We start from the raw sequence: 19,468 nt of genomic DNA, 5'->3' as shown, positions 1-19,468 counted from the left end.
ATAATGGAAGGCTAAATTATGTTATTAGTTTCAGGTTTTATTTCCACATTTATGACAGTCAAGCGTTAATCACCTTGCAGAATAATGAAGCTATTTTTGTTGGTTTGCTAAAGAGATTTGGCTTTTATTAATCATTTCCACTGAGGCAGTCAATTTATTTGAAATGAAGTGTTTAATTTCACACTGTTTGCTAGTTTCAACTGTTTGCTGCATTTCAAGTGCACGTTTTACATCTTCTACCTCGTATGGCATTATGCCATAATAAAGAACCAAACATGAGATAGTACAATACTGGTACTCAAGAAAATTTACATCTGAATCTGGACATACAAATGTGCACTTTATGCCGAATTATGCATTTCAGAATGGTTAGCAAAATTCTGATGCTCTTGAAGTATCCTCTATCCTCTTTCTTGTTTCTTTTATGACATAATGCAAGGTCTTTAAATGTTTTAAACGTACGAACATACAGGCTTCCTATGTCATAGTAGCTGCGCAAGCACAGTGAGACCTGTTATCTGGCACTCTCTGGCAACTGTTGAAACAAACTAATTTCTAACAGGTCACGAGAAAATATTGCGAATGGTGGTTTGAAAAGCATTATTTTCAAAGTAAATTTCCTTTTATGCAAGACGAACTAGGTGCAAGAATGTACGATGAATTTCTTAAATCACAAAGCATTTGACACTCATTTAAAAATCAACTCTTTGAGGATGACCATTTAGAAGAATTTCAAGCCCAGAAGATCAGAAATTTATGTTGTTATTAAAAATCTTACTGGCACTTTTGTGTGATGTATCTTAAAGTGTAACACATATAAAAAAATCAGCATTATACATGGGAGCTTAGCTCTTCTTTCAGCTTATCTATCTTAAAGACCAATATTATATGTGAATGCTATGTATATTAATTTAAACCATTAACTTTTCTTATTTGTGTGTTTGCGCTACTTAAGCGTGATCTTGCTATTGACTGACTACATCACGTGTCCTATGCTGTCATCAGCTGGCGAGATCACGTGATGTGAGCTGTGACTGGCTTACAAAAGTGCATCGCAATCTCGATTTCAGTGCTTTGGAAAGTGACATGTGGTGTTTGGCGGAATTCAAATTTATACCTTTGTAATACGAAAATATGCAGCGTACATGTTGCTGCACATCAAAGGTCTTTCAAAACGTGATGTCCCCCCCCTCCCCCCATAAGATTTGTTTTCTAAAGTGCCAGGATATTCTACATTGGTATATAAAACCATAAACATACAAAGGACTGATGAGTTTTACAGTGCTGGGGAAGTGTATACTGTCACATAACAGGGAAAAAGTGTATTTTTACCTGGGAAGAAGTGTATTTTTAATCGGGAAATCTGGGAAAAATCCTGGAATTTTTTTCCTTGTCCACATATACACCCTGAGATAGAAACAGATGCAGGAATCACTGTCCATGTCTTGACAGACCCATTATGCTGTGAGACACTGTAAGGGATGCCAATAATGAAAGGACATGCTGCAGTTACCTCTGGGGCATCTGGTACCAGTCCCAACTGTAGCAGTGCCATTGTGCTGTATAGGAATCGATATCGATCTCTAATGGAGGTTCTCAAACTCAACAAACAGGAATTGATGGATAATAGTCTGCACTGACTACCTCACTTGCTATGCAATCACCAAAAGTGCCAACTGCTGCAGCTCCATACATTTTGGAGTTACTTGTAGAAGACATCTTTTGGAAGCACAAATCACACTGTGTGATGATGTCTCATCTGAAAAGATTTTCAAGTCGAGACTACGCGTAGTACCAAAGATAATTCCGTGTTCTGACATCACACACAGAATGATAACTGTCTACCATCCACAGATTAGTGGTCCCACACAACACTTTAATAAAATATTGGCAGATATGCTGTCAATATACATTAGTGTAAAATGGAGAGAATGGGGTACTGTAGTGCCTGTCACAACATTCACATACAGCACAGTGAACCAAGACACTGTACACTTTACACTGTTCTTTCTGCTTCACTGTCATGAGATCTAGTCAACAATAAATACTTTGTTCAGTCAGATGATACTCAGGATCTCTACATGAAATACGAGTGTTGCCCAGAAAATAATGAACTGCTTTTTTTTTTTTTATCAGCCGAAAACAATGCTATGAATATGAAATGTTACATATGTATTACTTGAAATCTCCTTAGTGTGCATGTCAAGTTTCCGTCACACCCAACAGATAGCGTAGCTGCAGGACAGTTTCAAAATAGTGTAGGTGATGTACGTTACAAGCAACATGCCATAACTGAATTTCTCACTACAGAGAAAAAAACACAATATTCACAAATATTCACAAAGACTTGTGGAAAGTCTATGGAGAATCTGCTGTCAACAGAAGTACAGTTAGTTACTGGGCATGATGAACCTCTATGATTTGCAGTGGTCGGGGAGACCATCCACGGCTGTCACACCTGACGTGTTGCAGCAAGCTGATGTTGTCATTCATGAGGACAGACGCATTATGACTCGGCATTTTGAGTGTGATGAGGAGGTGATTTACACAGTGAATCACTGGCTCCACCATCAGGACAAGGATTAGTACCAACAGGCATGCACGCCCATGTTTTGTGCTGGAGGAAGACCTTAAAATGGGATAAAGATTATGTGGAAAAATAGTGTGTGTAGATATAACACCAGTCTTTTGTGAGTGCAATTCTCATTGTGTTCAATAAAGAGTTACTGAAGAAAAAATATGCACTGCATTACTTTCTGGGCAACTCTCGTACATAATCACCAGCACCAAAGTAGCAAGAGAGCTGGCTCGCATGTGGACACTGGATGTCCAGGAGAAAGACAAAAGTGCTGTAAGGCTAAGCATTGGTGACTGAGATAGAGCCCTGGAGGCTTGGTATGGATTTTTGCACTTGTGTGGACAACGGGACTACGAAAAAAGTTCTAAAGCACTGCTTTTGGTGGTATTATATCCTTTGCCACTACTTGGATGTCAGAGGGTCAACACTGTTTATTTATTTATTTATTTGGTCCTGTTGATTACATATTATACAACCAGTGTACAAGTAACATAGGACAAGTCAATTGATACGATTACAGTAGTACATGAACATTTATCCATTACATTGCACAGACATTTGTTTATTTAACAAGAACAATTACTTGCATGCAGTATTAAAGATTGCATCATGCCAGAAACAGTTTAAGTGGCTGTTTAAAGTAGTAGAATAAGTGATAGTGCATATTTTTATGCTACTGACATATATAAGCAGGTAAATTTGCTTCATGGTCATGGTTTGGATTGAATAGAAATTTTAACTGCATTCCTTAAGAAGAGGTTTAAGTGAATACTCAAGAGTGTGGGATACATGGGAGTTCACATTTTCTCCTAATAACATAGATAAATTTACATTTCATCACCACAATTTCAGTTAAACTACAAGTAACAGTATCACACTTTATCTTTAAGGGAGTGCTTTTCTTAGGCAATTTCCCCATTCTTACACTCTATAACTCTAAATATTCATTCATTTTATAGAAAGTTTGTTTGATGAGGAATAATTTTAGCTTCCTTTTGAAAACCTGTATATTATTTATTTCCCTTTTTATATTGATAGGGAGCTTATTGAAGACATTTATACCTGACTCAGTAACTCCCCTATGTACTTTAGTGAGAGTTGCAGAGCCTTGGTGAAAATTTTTCACCTGTCTTGTGTCATGGTTGTGAATGTCACAATTTTTCTGAAACAATTCACTTTTGTTGTCTACAAATAACATCAGTGAGTATATATATACTGACCTGTGATGGTAAGTATCCTGAGAGATTTGAAGAGTCCTCTGAAAGATGCCCCATTAGGGACCCCACATATTAGCCTCACTGCTCGTTTTTGTATTCTGAATACTTTTTCAACACCTGCAGCATTTCCCCAGAAGTTTATGCCATAGGAGAGAATAGAATGGAAATATGCAAAATATGACAACAACATTATTTCTCTGTCCAATAACTGATGGAGAGCTCTTAGTGCAAAGCACAATGAGCTAAGTTTCTTGACCAGCTGATCAATTTGTTCTTTCCAGCTTAGGTGACTGTCTATCTGAATACCTAGGAATTTTGTATGTGTGGTTTCATTAATTTTGTGATTGTTAACATGTATTTCAGGAACTTTTTTTTATTTTTTGTCAGAAACTGTATCATATTGGTTTTTGAAAAATTTAAGGTTAGGCTATTCACAGTGAACCATTTCTGTACTTGAGTAGAGACTGTCATGGCTGTATCCTGCATTGTGGAATTGGGTCCTTCTACGAGGCTAGTTGTATTGTCGGCAAACATTATTATTTTTGCTCTGTTATTAATTGTGATTGATAGATCATTAATGTAGATCAGGAAAATTAGTGGCCCAGGACTCAAGCCCTGCAGGACCCCATACTTTATATTTCCCCAGTCTGGTTTTAATGCTGTACCTGTCCCCCTTAAGACAACCCTTTGCTTCCTATTCTGTAAATATGATTCTATCCAAGTCAAAGATTTCTCTTTAATGCCATAATGTGGAAGATTTGTTAAGAATGTGTTGTGATCTACACAATCAAATGCCTTGGCAACGTCACAGAATATCCCCATCAGATACCTTTTGTAATATAATTCACCTAAAATTTCATCTGGAGGTTAAATATAGCTCTGTCTGTGGAGGAGCCCTTACAAAAGCCGAACTGTGTAGGAGCCAGTAAGCCATTTTGTGTAGTGTGACTATAAATCCTATCAGACACTTTTCTCTCAAATACCTTTGAGAACACTGGCAGCAGAGAGATGGGCCGATAGTTGGTTATTTCATCCCTTGCCCCATTTTTGTGGATTGGCATAACTACTGCATGTTTTAATCTATCTGGGAACACACCAGTTTCCGTAGATTGGTTGCACAAATAGCACAATATATAACTGATTAAGTCTGCACATGATTTTAAAATCCTACTTGATATGCCATCGTATCCACAGGAATCTGAGTTTTTGAGTAATTTTATGTTTTTTTTTTTCAATTTCTCTAGGGGTTGTACTTCTGAAATGAAGTGCTACTTTAGATGTTATTTCAATGTGGTTAAGTAGTTCAATAGCTTCTGTCTGAGACTGTTTATTATGGTTCACTGTTTTGTCAGCTATAGTGAGAAAAAAATTTTTGAACTCGGAGGCTGCAATTTTGTGTTTATTATTGTCAGGTTTTATGTTCCTATTTGTCTCACTTTTCATGATGTGCCATATGGTTCTTATTTTATTTTTTGAGTTGCTAATTTTTTTTTCTTAGTGCAACTGTTCGGCGTTCTTGATTAGACTTGTTAGAATTTTACAGTATTTCTTCTAATGTAACTTTACTGCTGGGTCTGTACTAGTCCTCTGTTGTACAAACAGATATCTCTTTTTGTTACATGATATTTTTATGCCAGTAGTTAGCCACTCTTTCCTTTTACTACAGGCCGGTATGATTTTAATCTGTCTTTGGGGGAAAGAAGATTCAAAATGTTTAAGGAATAAGTTGAGGGAAGAGTTGAACTTCTCATTCACTGTGTCAGCCTGGTATACTTCCCCCATTGTTCATGGCATTAACTATGTCTGAACAAGCAAGTATATTTGGCATTTATTGTTCTAACATGTTAGACTTGGTTACAATGGCCATGTGCTGTTTTTCTGCTGGCAAGTTTTAGGGTTGTCATTTGACCATCGTGATCAGACAGACCATTTGTTACAGCCCATGTCATCACTTCATTGTAATTTGTGGGATCTAGGAACAGATTATCAATCAGGGTCTTGCTGTGCCCATGTACTCTTGTTGGGAATGAGATCATGTGGAGCAGATTGAAGGTTAACAGTAGTGATTCTAATAGTTTCTGGTTGTTATTTTTTGTGAGTAAGTTTATGTTAAAGTCACCACATGTGATGACATTACTATTGTTTCTATAAAGTTTAGTAAGAACTGTTTCTAGCTGAGAGTGAAATTTTATAATGTTTCCCATAGGTGCCCTGTAAATTGTTATTATGATCAGGAACTGTGTTTTGAGCTCTAATTTGACTGCACAACATTCAAAGTGCTGTTCAATACAGTATTTAGATACATCTATAACTTGTGACTTAATAGTATTGTGTGTGTAAATTGCCACTCCGCCTTGTCTTAAGTTGTTCTGACAGTAGGAAGAACCAATTTTATAACTATTTAAATGCAGCTGATTAATTTCTGTGGCTTCCAAGTTATGTTCAGTTAAGCAGAGCACATCAGGAATAATTTCATCTGTGTCAGCTGTTTCTTGCAGAGAAAGCAGCAGCTCTTCTTTTTTAGTCAAAAGACTTCTTATATTCTGATGAAATATTTTTAAACAATATAGCGTATCAATTGTATTTTTAACTGGTTCCTTAATGTTAGCTTTCACACAAGTTAAATTATCAAAATGTACAACATTTACACTGTGCTCTCTTCTGTTCTGCCTAAAAAGGTCTTATTGGAGAGTTGACTATTACTGGAATGTGTTGCTGTGGGAAAAAAATCACTATTTTTCTTTTCTGTGGTTGGCGATGAAACACATTTTGTCATTACTGTTGAATTTGTAGTAAAACTGTTGCCTGCGCTTCTTTCAATTAGTTTTTGTGCTAAAACCCTTTTCCAAAGACTGTTCAAATGAAGCCCATGTGAGGTATGGAATCTTCGACCAACACCACTTACATCTAGAACATTTACATTTTAAAACCATTTACATATGTTTGAAAGCTGTTCATTTGCAAGGTTTGATCTCTCTGTTCACACAAGACAACTGATGTAAGTCGTACCTCTGTGGAATGTTTACATACATTACATTTTTGTGTCCTAGGACACCTCTTTAGTTCTTGTACGTGTCATTAGAGCCACCAAGTAGTACAATGAAATCCTTGGATGACAACTTACTGATTTTTCTGAATGTATATACATACATATTTGAGACAGAGATGCTCCAGGCTTGATGAATCCTGTTGGCTTCACAGTTTCAGCAACTTCATTTATACGAGCAGCAATCTCTTGACCGTGACCATTGGCAAGAATGATAAGCTTTCTTGGAATACTATAAAACGATTCATGTTGACAGATGGTTTTCAGAACAGGAACAGCAGCATCACACAGAATTTGATGTCCTTGTTGAAGTTTAGAAGCTGTAGTGCTTTCAGGAAGAGTTACTGCAGCATTCGATGATTGAGAGTGTTCTGTTTGAGCTTCAAGAGTCTCATCGTAGCTGTCTACATCGAGCACTTCAAATCTGTTTGTTAGCGGGATATTTGCAGCCCTGTGTAGTATATCGGTAGGCCTACACATATTACACTTCCATGTTTTTCTAAACTTTTCATTTCCTTTCAATGTGCAGTCCACCTTTGCACATCGAAAGTGAAATTTTGTTTCACATTTTACACATGCTATACCACTTTTTGCGGTTTTCCTAGATTTTTTGCAGTTGATATCATATTTGTTACTGCTGGTTCTAGTATCATTATCAATTACAAGATCACTGTTTATTTTATACTCACATTGATTGTTATTGGTATATTTGTATTTCAAGGAATGTACCTCTTCTAAAAGCATAGCAATAATTTCGACTTTGCAGTCTCTCTTCTGTAGTGCTTTGTCTAGGGCATATTCATTACACCTTTGGCAACACTATAGTTTTCGTCTTGGATCTGCCTTTACACATGTGAAATGGTATACAGTTTTACAGTTTATGCACATTATGCCCTTCATGGCATGCAATTTGCAGTAGCAAAGTCTTTGTATTGGCTCTCGCGATTTGTAAGATGTGGTACTAGCTCCATGTGTGTGAATAACAAAACCTGCGATACACATATTATCATGATATACATCAATTTTTTCACATGTTAAACACTTTTTAACATTTATATCGAGTTTATTCTGGTAATGAACACAACCAAAATTTACACTCGGCACCATCATTCCAGTGGAACATGTCTGTTGTACAGGGAGACAATATGCCAAGGGCAGAAAAAGACATTTTTGCCTGCATCTGTACTCCTATTGGAGCTAGGAGGATATAAATCCCACAATGCTGATACTCAAAGGCTACATTTGGTTGAAAGTGATCCAGGGGTTTGGGAGAAGATGACAAACACACACACACACACACACACACACACATACACACACACACACGAAAGTTTACACTAACAGATTTGATATTTATCTGGAAGGTTGTTGAAATATCTTACAATTGTAATTTCTGTACATTCAGGAATACTTGATAATTGTGTAAATACTGGCAGCCAGCAATATTCAGTGTTTGTATAAATAGCTGCATTCTCCATCCAAGAGGTCAGTTCTGTGCTGGTTGTACATTGGAGTCAGTACTAAATGTGCTTTTTCTTGTAAGTGTTACGCTTCATTTATGAACCTGCCTTCAGATTTGGACTTCATTGTGGTTCTGATATATAAAAAGGTACATTTGTTTTAGGTTGTCAACGGTGTAATTTATTACATCCGGCTAGAAGTTTGTAGCACCAACTCCAACGGTGGAGAAGATGATGCCAGTTCTACTTGCATTATAACAGGAGAATCGGTAAGTGTTATATCATAGAAACATGAAACAAAAACAGTTCATATTTAATGAATCTCCATTTCCCTTCATAATACCTGTGTTCACTGACACCTGTGTTTGAAATTGTATCACTTTAATCTCATTTTTTCCCACTGTGAATTATTTGTATGACATTTAAGTTTCATATAGTAAAGAATGTAACTAGCTGAGGCTTGCCTCTCATGCCTTGTATTCTCCCATTTGTAATGTTCTCTGTAGTCCAGTGCATTCAAATCTCATACCAAACCTGGCCTTGCTACCATCACTGTACTGTGGGTTCATATATATGAATTTAATGGAGTTGACTCTAACCTGGCTTCTCTTTTGTGTTTACTTTTCTCCACTCCATCCCTAATTTGCTACCCCACTCATCTCCAACTTACTGAGCAAAATGACAATAGGGATGATTGTCTTGCCTTATAAGGCAGACATATGAGAATTTCATGACAAACAGGACACAGCACATTACCCTGGATTGAGAATAATCTACTGACACCAAAGGAGGTTTGGTTTGACTCGGAGGAGTGTAGTTAGATCATTGATGTTCAAGTTATACATAATGCTTTGATTGATAGTATTAGTTTCAATCTCAGGGTTTTCTCAAATGATGGACTTGTATATGATCAAATGCAATCCAGTACATATTGCGGCAGTACTTGTTTAGATGTGGACAAAATATCAGCCTTGTGCAAAGGCTGACAAGTAGCTCTTAATGTAGGGAAATGATAAATTTTTCACTTCATGAAACATAAGTGTGATATCCTTTGACTACAGGATTAATTAGTTACAACTAGTCAGTCATGTCATGCAAATATTTGTGAGTAACCATGTATAGAGATGTTAAGTGGAACAACCATATACCCTCAGTAATAGGTGAAACAAATGACAGGCTACAAATCATTGATAGGATGCTGGGTATAGTTTGTCTACAAACATCTGCACACAAAACATATACATAGCCCATTCTTTCAGGCTGCTCAAGAGGGTGGGACCTGTGCCACTGCAGAAACATAGTGTATACAAAGAAGAGTAGTATGAATTGTCATATAGTCTTGTTTGATTTGTGAAAGAGTACCACTGAGATAGTGTAAAATCTCAGGTGGGAGACACTGAAAGAAAGATATATATATATCACAAGAACTGGCTTAGAAAAATTCGTGAACCATATTTCAGGAGATACAGTATGGACATTCTTTGGACCTCTACATATCTATCCCATACTTATTGAGCATATTAAATATAAGCAAATAATAACTTACGCACAGGTGAACAAGCACTCATACTTCCTACACTCCATCCATGAATGGAGCAGGAAGAAATCTTAATATGAATGAAAAGAATCCTCCATCATACACGTGAGTGATACACAGTGTATATGTAAAATACGAGAAATGCTGTTTCTCACCTACAGCGGACCAATATGTAGTGCACAGAGACACATAACAGGAAATAACAGCATTCACACTAGATTTCAAGTTCTTGCTTTTTTCTTGCAAAAGTGTACACACACACACACAAAAGTGCGCGTGCGTACACACTCCTGTGGACACTGTGAAAGATATACCCACTATTCACAAAGAAATAAAAGCAATGGCCTCACAAAGACAATTGTCAACCTCACTTTTATCAATTAAGAGCAAGAACAAGCTGCTAAAAGAAAATCATGAAGACTGAATGTTTGGATCATTTTAAAAAGAATGCAGTCAACCTCGTGAACTGGTTTTTTTTACTGTGGATAACACCTCATGTAAGAAACAAACCCATTTCCAGTCAGTGGCAGCTATTAATTTTGCACCAAAAAGTCAAGTTGATCTCATCTGTAAGAAAGATGATAGGAAGTCTCATCTGGAATACAAAAAGAGTTCTTCTTGATAATTATGTTACTAAGGGCAAATCAATAACTGGCACATACAACACAAATGTTCTAGAAAAAGGTGATGAAGGAAAAAACCAAAGTAACCCCATTTCAGGAGAATGCATCTGCATATAAGGTGTCCTTTGGCAATAGGAAAGCTGAGGGATTTCGAGCTCAAATTTATCCACCCTATTTACAAGATTTGGCTCTGCTTTCTACCTACCACTAGCCCCCCCCCCCCCCCCCACTCGCCAACCGCCCTCTCCGCCCTCTCGCCACACATACATTACCTGCTGTTGGTAATTGGTAAACATTTATAGATCAATGTAGAAGAAGAGAAGTCATGAAAGTAAAGACTCATACTTTGACTTGCAGATGAAGATATCTGACTGCCTGGTACACAGCCAGAAGCTCACAGTCATATATACTCCATTTTGTTTGTGGGAGTAATATGCCAGTGGGTTGCCAGGCTTTGTTAGAGTGCCACACCAATGGGTATCTGGATCATATCCATGACAGTAACTAGTGGTGCACCAAGTTTGACAGTAGCTAGTGGTGCACCAAGTTTTGGGGATGCTTAAAGTGCTGCACTCAGCCATGCTCTACTTCGCATCCTCAAATGCGGAGAACATATATTCTGTCCAGTGCACAAGAGACTTCCTGTTTTAACATTATGACCTGACAATATTGCTGTCGAAGGCTCCTGTATCTCTGTTGCAGGGGGAAGGTATCATCTGTAGAAATTAAGTACACCCAAGAAACGTCATAATTCCTTGACTGTAGGTGGCCTGAGTGGTTGTAGTATTGCTTCTACCTTCTCAGTTAGAGGAAGGAAGCCCACAGCTGAGATTTTATGACCAAGAAACATCACTTCTGGTGGCCCAAAAACACATTTGGCTATCTTCAGTACGACTCCATATTGTTCTAGTTATCCAAAGACCTCAAGCAGGTGCTGATGATGTTGTTCCAGATTGGTGGAGAACAACAGAACATCATCAAGATAAACAAAGCAGAATGGTGATCTTTGAAGAATAGAATCTATAAATCTCTACCACATTTGAGCTGCACTGCATAAGCTGAAGGTCATAATCATGCTCTCATCTAAACCAAAAGGTGAGATTATGGTGGTCTTTGGTATGTCTCCTGCAGCTTCAGGTATCAGGGTGTTAGCTTTTGCTCAGTCCAAGACAGTGAAAATGGTGGCAACATGTAGCGTGTAAAAAGACCCTTAACAGCAGTATAGGGTATCTGTCAGAAACTGTTTGAAAGTTAAGCCACAATAATCACTGCATGGGTGCCATGTGCCACCTTTCTTTGGCACTAAGTATAATGCCGATGACCACAAACTTTTAGATGGTCGCGTTAAGCCTTCCTGTAACATGAAATCAAATTTGGCCTTCGCAGTTGCTAAACAGTCCGGAGCCAAACACTTAACAAACATCTAGACATACACACCATTGAGAGTCCATCCATTGATTTAATATGGTGCAATGTATCATGGGGTATTCACCTTGGGGCCCTGGGTGGCCTGGTCAAAGTCAGGTAGTCCCTCAGTAATGCAGCATACTCACCACTGGACATCAGCTTGGCATTGTGGACTGCTATGCAGCAGTGGAAGGTGGTGACAGTAAGGCTGGTGACGTTGTCCACCAAGCAGGCATTCAACACATTTGCTAGTAGCTGGTAGTGCACCAAGTCTGCTCTACCTCTGTGATATGGTGTTACAGTCCCCCATGAACCATGGACCTTGCCGTTGGTGGGGAGGCTTGCGTGCCTCAGCGATACAGATGGCCGTACAGTAGGTGCAACCACAACGGAGGGGTATCTGTTGAGAGGCCAGACAAACATGTGGTTCCTGAAGAGGGGCAGCAGCCTTTTCAGTAGTTGCAGGGGCAACAGTCTGGATGATTGCCTGATCTGGCCTTGTAACATTAACCAAAACGGCCTTGCTGTGCTGGTACTGCGAACGGCTGAAAGCAAGGGGAAACTACAGCCGTAATTTCTCCCGAGGACATGCAACTTTACTGTATGATTAAATGATGATGGTGTCCTCTTGGGTAAAATATTCCGGAGGTAAAATAGTCCCCCATTCGGATCTCCGGGCGGGGACTACTCAAGAGGACGTCGTTATCAGGAGAAAGAAAACTGGCATTCTACGGATCGGAGCGTGGAATGTCAGATCCCTTAATCAGGCAGGTAGGTTAGAAAATTTAAAAAGGGAAATGGATAGGTTAAAGTTAGATATAGTGGGAATTAGTGAAGTTCGGTGGCAGGAGGAACAAGACTTTTGGTCAGGTGATTACAGGGTTATAAATACAAAATCAAATAGGGGTAATGCAGGAGTAGGTTTAATAATGAATAAAAAAATAGGAGTGCGGGTTAGCTACTACAAACAGCATAGTGAACGCATTATTGTGGCCAAGATAGACACAAAGCCCATGCCTACTACAGTAGTACAAGTTTATATGCCAACTAGCTCTGCAGATGATGAAGAAATTGATGAAATGTATGACAAGATAAAAGAAATTATTCAGGTAGTGAAGGGAGACGAAAATTTAATAGTCATGGGTGACTGCAATTCGTCAGTAGGAAAAGGGAGAGAAGGAAACATAGTAGGTGAATATGGATTGGGGGGAAGAAATGAAAGAGGAAGCCGCCTTGTAGAATTTTGCACAGAGCATAACTTAATTATAGCTAACACTTGGTTCAAGAATCATGAAAGAAGGTTGTATACCTGGAAGAATCCTGGAGATACTAAAAGGTATCAGATAGATTATGTAATGGTAAGACAGAGATTTAGGAACCAGGTTTTAAATTGTAAGACATTTCCAGGGGCAGATGTGGATTCTGACCACAATCTATTGGTTATGAGCTGCAGATTGAAACTGAAGAAGCTGCAAGAAGGCGGGAATTTAAGGAGATGGGACCTGGATAAACTGAAAGAACCAGAGGTTTTACAGAGTTTCAGGGAGAGCATAAGTGAACAATTGACAGGAATGGGGGAAAGAAATACAGTAGAAGAAGAATGGGTAGCTCTGAGGGATGAAGTAGTGAAGGCAGCAGAGGATCAAGTAGGTAAAAAGACGAGGGCTAATAGAAATCCTTGGGTAACAGAAGAATTATTGAATTTAATTGATGAAAGGAGAAAATATAAAAAAGCAGTAAATGCAGCAGGCACAAAGGAATACAAACGTCTCAAAAATGAGATTGACAGGAAGTGCAAAATGGCTAAGCAGGAATGGCTAGAGGACAAATGTAAGGATGTAGAGGCTTGTCTCACTAGGGGTAAGATAGATACTGCCTACAGGAAAATTAAAGAGACCTTTGGAGAGAAGAGAACCACTTGTATGAATATCAAGAGCTCAGATGGCAACCCAGTTCTAAGCAAAGAAGGGAAGGCAGAAAGGTGGAAGGAGTATATAGAGGATTTATACAAGGGTGATGTACTTGAGGACGATATTATGGAAATGGAAGAGGATGTAGATGAAGATGAAATGGGAGATATGATACTGCGTGAAGAGTTTGACAGAGCACTGAAAGACCTGAGTCGAAACAAGGCCCCAGGAGTAGACAACATTCCATTATAACTACTGATGGGCTTGGGAGAGCCAGTCCTGATAAAACTCTACCATCTGGTGAGCAAGATGTATGAGCCAGGCGAAATACCCACAGACTTCAAGAAGAATATAATAATTCCAATCCCAAAGAAAGCAGGTGTTGACAGATGTGAAAATTACCGAACTATCAGTTTAATAAGTCACAGCTGCAAAATACTAACGCGAATTCTTTACAGACGAATGGAAAAACTGGTAGAAGCGGACCTCGGGGAAGATCAGTTTGGATTCCGTAGAAATGTTGGAACACGTGAGGCAATACTAACCTTACGACTTATCTTAGAAGAAAGATTAAGAAAAGGCAAACCTACGTTTCTAGCATTTGTAGACTTAGAGAAAGCTTTTGACAACGTTAACTGGAATACTCTCTTGCAAATTCTGAAGGTGGCAGGGATAAAATACAGGGAGCGAAAGGCTATTTCCAATTTGTACAGAAACCAGATGGCAGTTATAAGAGTCGAGGGGCATGAAATGGAAGCAGTGGTTGGGAAAGGAGTGAGACAGGGTTGTAGCCTCTCCCCGATGTTATTCAATCTGTATATTGAGCAAGCAGTAAAGGAAACAAAAAAAGAATTTGGAGTAGGTATTAAAATTCATGGAGAAGAAGTAAAAACTTTGAGGTTCACCAATGACATTGTAATTCTGTCAGAGACAGCAAAGGACTTGGAAGAGCAGTTGAACGGAATGGACAGTGTCTTGAAAGGAGGATATAAGATGAACATCAACAACAGCAAAACGAGGATAATGGAATGTAGTCAAATTAAATCGGGTGATGCTGAGGGGATTAGATTAGGAAATGAGACACTTAAAGTAGTAAAGGAGTTTTGCCATTTAGGGAGTAAAATAACTGATGATGATTGAAGTAGAGAGGATATAAAATGTAGTCTGGCAATGGCAAGGAAATCGTTTCTGAAGAAGAGAAATTTGTTAACATCGAGTATAGATTTAAGTGTCAGGAAGTCGTTTCTGAAAGTATTTGTACGGAGTGTAGCCATGTATAGAAGTGAAACATGGACGATAACCAGTTTGGACAAGAAGAGAATAGAAGCTTTCGAAATGTGGTGCTACAGAAGAATGCTGAAGATAAGGTGGGTAGATCACGTAACTAATGAGGAGGTATTGAATAGGATTGGGGAGAAGAGAAGTTTGTGGCACAACTTGACCAGAAGAAGGGATTGGTTGGTAGGACATGTTTTGAGGCATCAAGGGATCACCAATTTAGCATTGGAGGGCAGCGTGGAGGGTAAAAATCGTAGAGGGAGACCAAGAGATCAATACACTAAGCAGATTCAGAAGGATGTAGGTTGCAGTAGGTACTGGGAGATGAAGAAGCTTGCACAGGATAGAGTAGCATGGAGAGCTGCATCATACCAGTCTCAGGACTGAAGACCACAACAACAACAACAGTCCAATGTTAAGGTCCAACTGTTGAGTGGCGTACATTGCAATTGATCAGTTGTTAGTAGCTGTTAGGCAAAAAGCAATTGGTGCCTGGCAATGATGCAGAGGCATACAAGGCAATATACTCAGGTCTGAGCCAGTGTCTACCAGGAATTTGATGCCGGACCCTCAATTGGTTAAAAACAGGCACTTGGAGGATGTTTGGCAGTAAGTTGCACCTACTGCCAACTGAACAAGATGGTGAACACTTCTTTGCCTGATCACCAAACCAACAATCTTACCAACATATCTATGTGTTGCTCAATTGAGCTGTATGTCTGTCTGTGAGGCATTGATTGCCTTGATCTGCAGTGGCAAATGGCTATCCCATAATGTTCATAGCAAGGAATCTGATACTGTGCCCATGTCAACTTTACTGCGCAGATGACTCAGTTAATGCAATGGCTTGATATTGCTGATCTCTTCCTGTGGTAGCACTTGCCAAATGTGATTATGTGATCTTCCTGGGAGGCAGCCGCATGTTGTATCAATTCTGTCTTGAGATTAGTGTATGAGGCTGTTTCAGGTGATGTGGTAATGATATCTTGTACCTCGACTGCAAATCTGTGGTCCAATGGACTTAAGACCAGGGCAAACTTCGTCACATTAGCCATTTTTCCCATGCAGCAGAAATATGCTTCTGCTTGTGCAAACCAAAGAACAGGATTGTGTGACCAGAATGGTGCAAAGGCTTAGTGCTAATCCTGAAAGAGTGCATTCTTTGACTATTGCATGGTTGACTGTTTCTGACACATTAATTTTCCTTCCGGGCACCTTGGGATCACCATTTGTCAGTGCTTACAGGGGAAATGCTGCCCGACAGTTGTCAGATGTGTTCTGTTTATAGGAGGAAAACCATAGGAATGGATAAACAGGTTTTATTAATTCCATCATGTTTGGCTACTCTCCGATTGTAACTCAAGAATAACTCAATTCAAGTATAGGCCCCTTTCAGGATCACAGTTTTCAATCAGAAAGGGTGCTGAAAAACTTCATAGGATGGTATCAGAGTGTAGTTGAAACAGAAAATAGATTTAAATCTAAGCATAAACATGTGCATGGAGAAACGAATTGCACATGCAACTCAGCTCTCCTGGTGCCTAGTGCAGAACTACTTGATAGCGATTCTCTTGCTGTGCAAACACGACACTGTACCATCACAGCAAAACACAGGACTTCATGCAAGCACATGGAAGCTGACACATAGGGTGCAACAGCTACGTTTAGATCAGGACAAGTAACTTTTTTAGAAGACTTTCATCAAATAACAAAGTCTGACATATTACTATTCTTCTCTCATGGTCAACAGAAGTCATTAAACATAAATGGGTAAAGCAAAGATATCTGATACACATGGCAAATATTTTCATTTAGCTCTCTATTTCAATTGTAACAATTACATCTGTATTCTTCCATTACATTTCAATTTTCATGTCAATAACCAAACAATGGAAAATCCAGCATGGAGTGTACAATATTATGAAAAGAAAAGTTGAAACTCTAGGATAAATTGTAATAATTATTGAAATTCAACTAAAATGCATGTAAGAATGAACTGAACTGATAAATCCACATAAAGTTACATTACAGTGAAAAAAATCTCTTCACTTCCACTAATGAAATGCAAATTAAGAAAGAATATTTAAACTAGTAAGACTGCTGAATTAGAAGTACTTTTGCTTGATCAGCTAAAGAATATTTCAGTTTTAAGTGTGAGTGAACACTGGTTAAAGGAAAACCAAGCTAGTACCACTAGAATAACAGAATTTGAAATTATTAGTAACTTCTGTAGAGAGACTTGTATAGGTGGAGAAAATGCTTATATTGAAAGCAAGGAATTGAATGCAAAGAAATTAAGTTAAGTAATATAAATAACATTGAAAAAGTTTTGACCATTGTGTTTGCAAATGTAAAGAACCCAAAATAATCATTGTGTGCATATACCAATCCCCATCAGGCACCTTTATGGTATTTTTAGACAGTGTAAAAAAACTCTTTAGTGAATTAAGGGATTTTAAAGAAAACATTATTCTAGTTGGAGATTTCAATGTAACTTTCAAATAACCTATCAAAATGTATCTAAACTGAATAATTTGTTGTATTAACACAATTTACCACCCACTGGCCACGAATACAGTAAACCTGGAAAGACCTCTAAAACTACAATCGATCAAATCTTTTCTGACGTGCAAACATTTGTAATGATATAGAAGTGGTTGATACTGGATTCTCAGATAATGAAGCAACAAAATTTACTGTAATTAATCTGCTCAGCACAAATTCCAGGAAAAGTGAGATTTATAAATGAGGACAATGTTAGGACTTTTAATTCATTGTTAAAAAATTCAAACTGGGATTTGGATAAATGTGACCATGCAGATATGAAGTCTGAGTCATTTTTATCTTGTTAAAAACATAACTATGCAATTCCATCCCCTCTTAAGGAAATGAACATAAAAACAGAAATAAATGATAACACAGCGGACAAGAAAATCTTCAGAACAAATTAGAAAATTAATTAAATCGGCTAGGCAAAATCTACCTCTGAAACAGTATGTAAACTGTTACAGAGAAGTGTACAAGGGGGAAAAAAACACCCCAACAACAAGCTGTGCTTCATCTATCAACAGAAACAAGGGTAACAAAAAAAATGAAGTCAGTTTGGAATGTGATAAATACAAAATCAGGCACAAGTAAAGCAAAAACCAAGGGTAAAACTATAAATATTCCTTTACAAATTGCCACTATATTCAATAGGCCCTTTACAAGTACAGTAGAAAATCATATAAAGACTAATCATATCATCTCTGTAAATCTCAAAACTATGTTTCTGTAGTTAGTCCCATAGTGCTTAGAGCCAAGTATGTTCTTGTATCCTGTAAGAGTACAATAGGCAGAGATTGCAATAAGCAAACTAAAGAACAAATTTTCATGTGGTGCAGATGGTATTTCAGATAAAGTAATTAAACACAGCAAATATATGCTCTGAAGTACGTACAGTACAGACGCTATTAGTGAAAGAATGTGTCATGAGTGGTTTCAACACTTCAAGAATGGCGATTTTAATGTCGTAGATGGTCATAGTGGTAGAAGAGAGAATGTTTTCGAAGATGCAGAATTGGAGACATTACTGAGTGAAGACTCACATCAAACTGAAGAAGAATTGGCATTATTAGTGGGAGTGACACAGGAAGCCATTTCAAAATGTCTCAAGGCTATGGGTATGATTCAGAAAGAAGGAACTTTGGCCCTGTGTGAGCTGAAACCAAGAGGTGTTGAATGGTGTTTATGTGTTCATGAACAGTTGCTTCAGAGGCAAAAACGGAAGGGATTTTTGCATCACATTGTGACCGGGGATGAGAAATGGGTTCATTATGATAAACCTAAATTCAAAAAATAATGGGGATATCCCAGCCACACTTCACGTTGACGGCCAAACCGAATATTCACAGCTTCGGTGTTGTGTACTATGAGGTGTTAAAACCAAGTGAAACAATCACAGGTGCACTTGAGCAGGGCATTAAAAGACAAATGGCCACAATACAGCAAGAGGCACTATAAAGTGATTTTGCAGCACGACAAGGCTCAACCCCACATTGAAAAAGAGCTCAAAATGTACTTGGAAACATTAAAATGGGAAGTCCTACCCCACCTGCCATATTCTCCAGACATTGCTGCCTCTGACTATCACCTGTTTAGATCAGTGGAGCATGGCCTGGCTGACCAACACTTTTGATCTCATGAAGAAGTCACAAATTGGTTTGATTCATGGATCACTTCAAAAGATGTACAATTTTTTTGATGCAGGGTTCATACACTGCCCAAAAGATGGGAGAAAACTTTAAATACTAAATTTTTAATAATTCAGTTATACAAGCACCTTGAATGGGATAAACATATAGAATGGCTCAATAAAAAAATTAAATAAAAGCTGTTAATATATATTAAGAACACTCAAAAATTTCTGCAAT

The 19,468-nt window shown here is 38.2% G+C and overlaps 1 protein-coding gene across 1 annotated transcript in view; it reads left to right on the top strand.

Annotated features, from left to right (window-relative positions):
• The window catches only part of LOC124614070, a 256,459-nt gene that overhangs the window by 200,193 nt on the left and 36,798 nt on the right, over nucleotides 1-19,468 (top strand). The window contains exon 6 of the mRNA XM_047142906.1: nucleotides 8,466-8,570. Coding sequence (XP_046998862.1) covers nucleotides 8,466-8,570 — 105 coding nt within the window. The remainder of the gene's footprint in view (nucleotides 1-8,465; nucleotides 8,571-19,468) is intronic.

This window comes from Schistocerca americana, chromosome 4 (assembly GCF_021461395.2).
Source record: "Schistocerca americana isolate TAMUIC-IGC-003095 chromosome 4, iqSchAmer2.1, whole genome shotgun sequence".
NCBI classification, from domain to species: Eukaryota; Metazoa; Arthropoda; class Insecta; order Orthoptera; family Acrididae; genus Schistocerca; species Schistocerca americana.
This window is presented reverse-complemented; position numbering and strand designations above follow the sequence as displayed.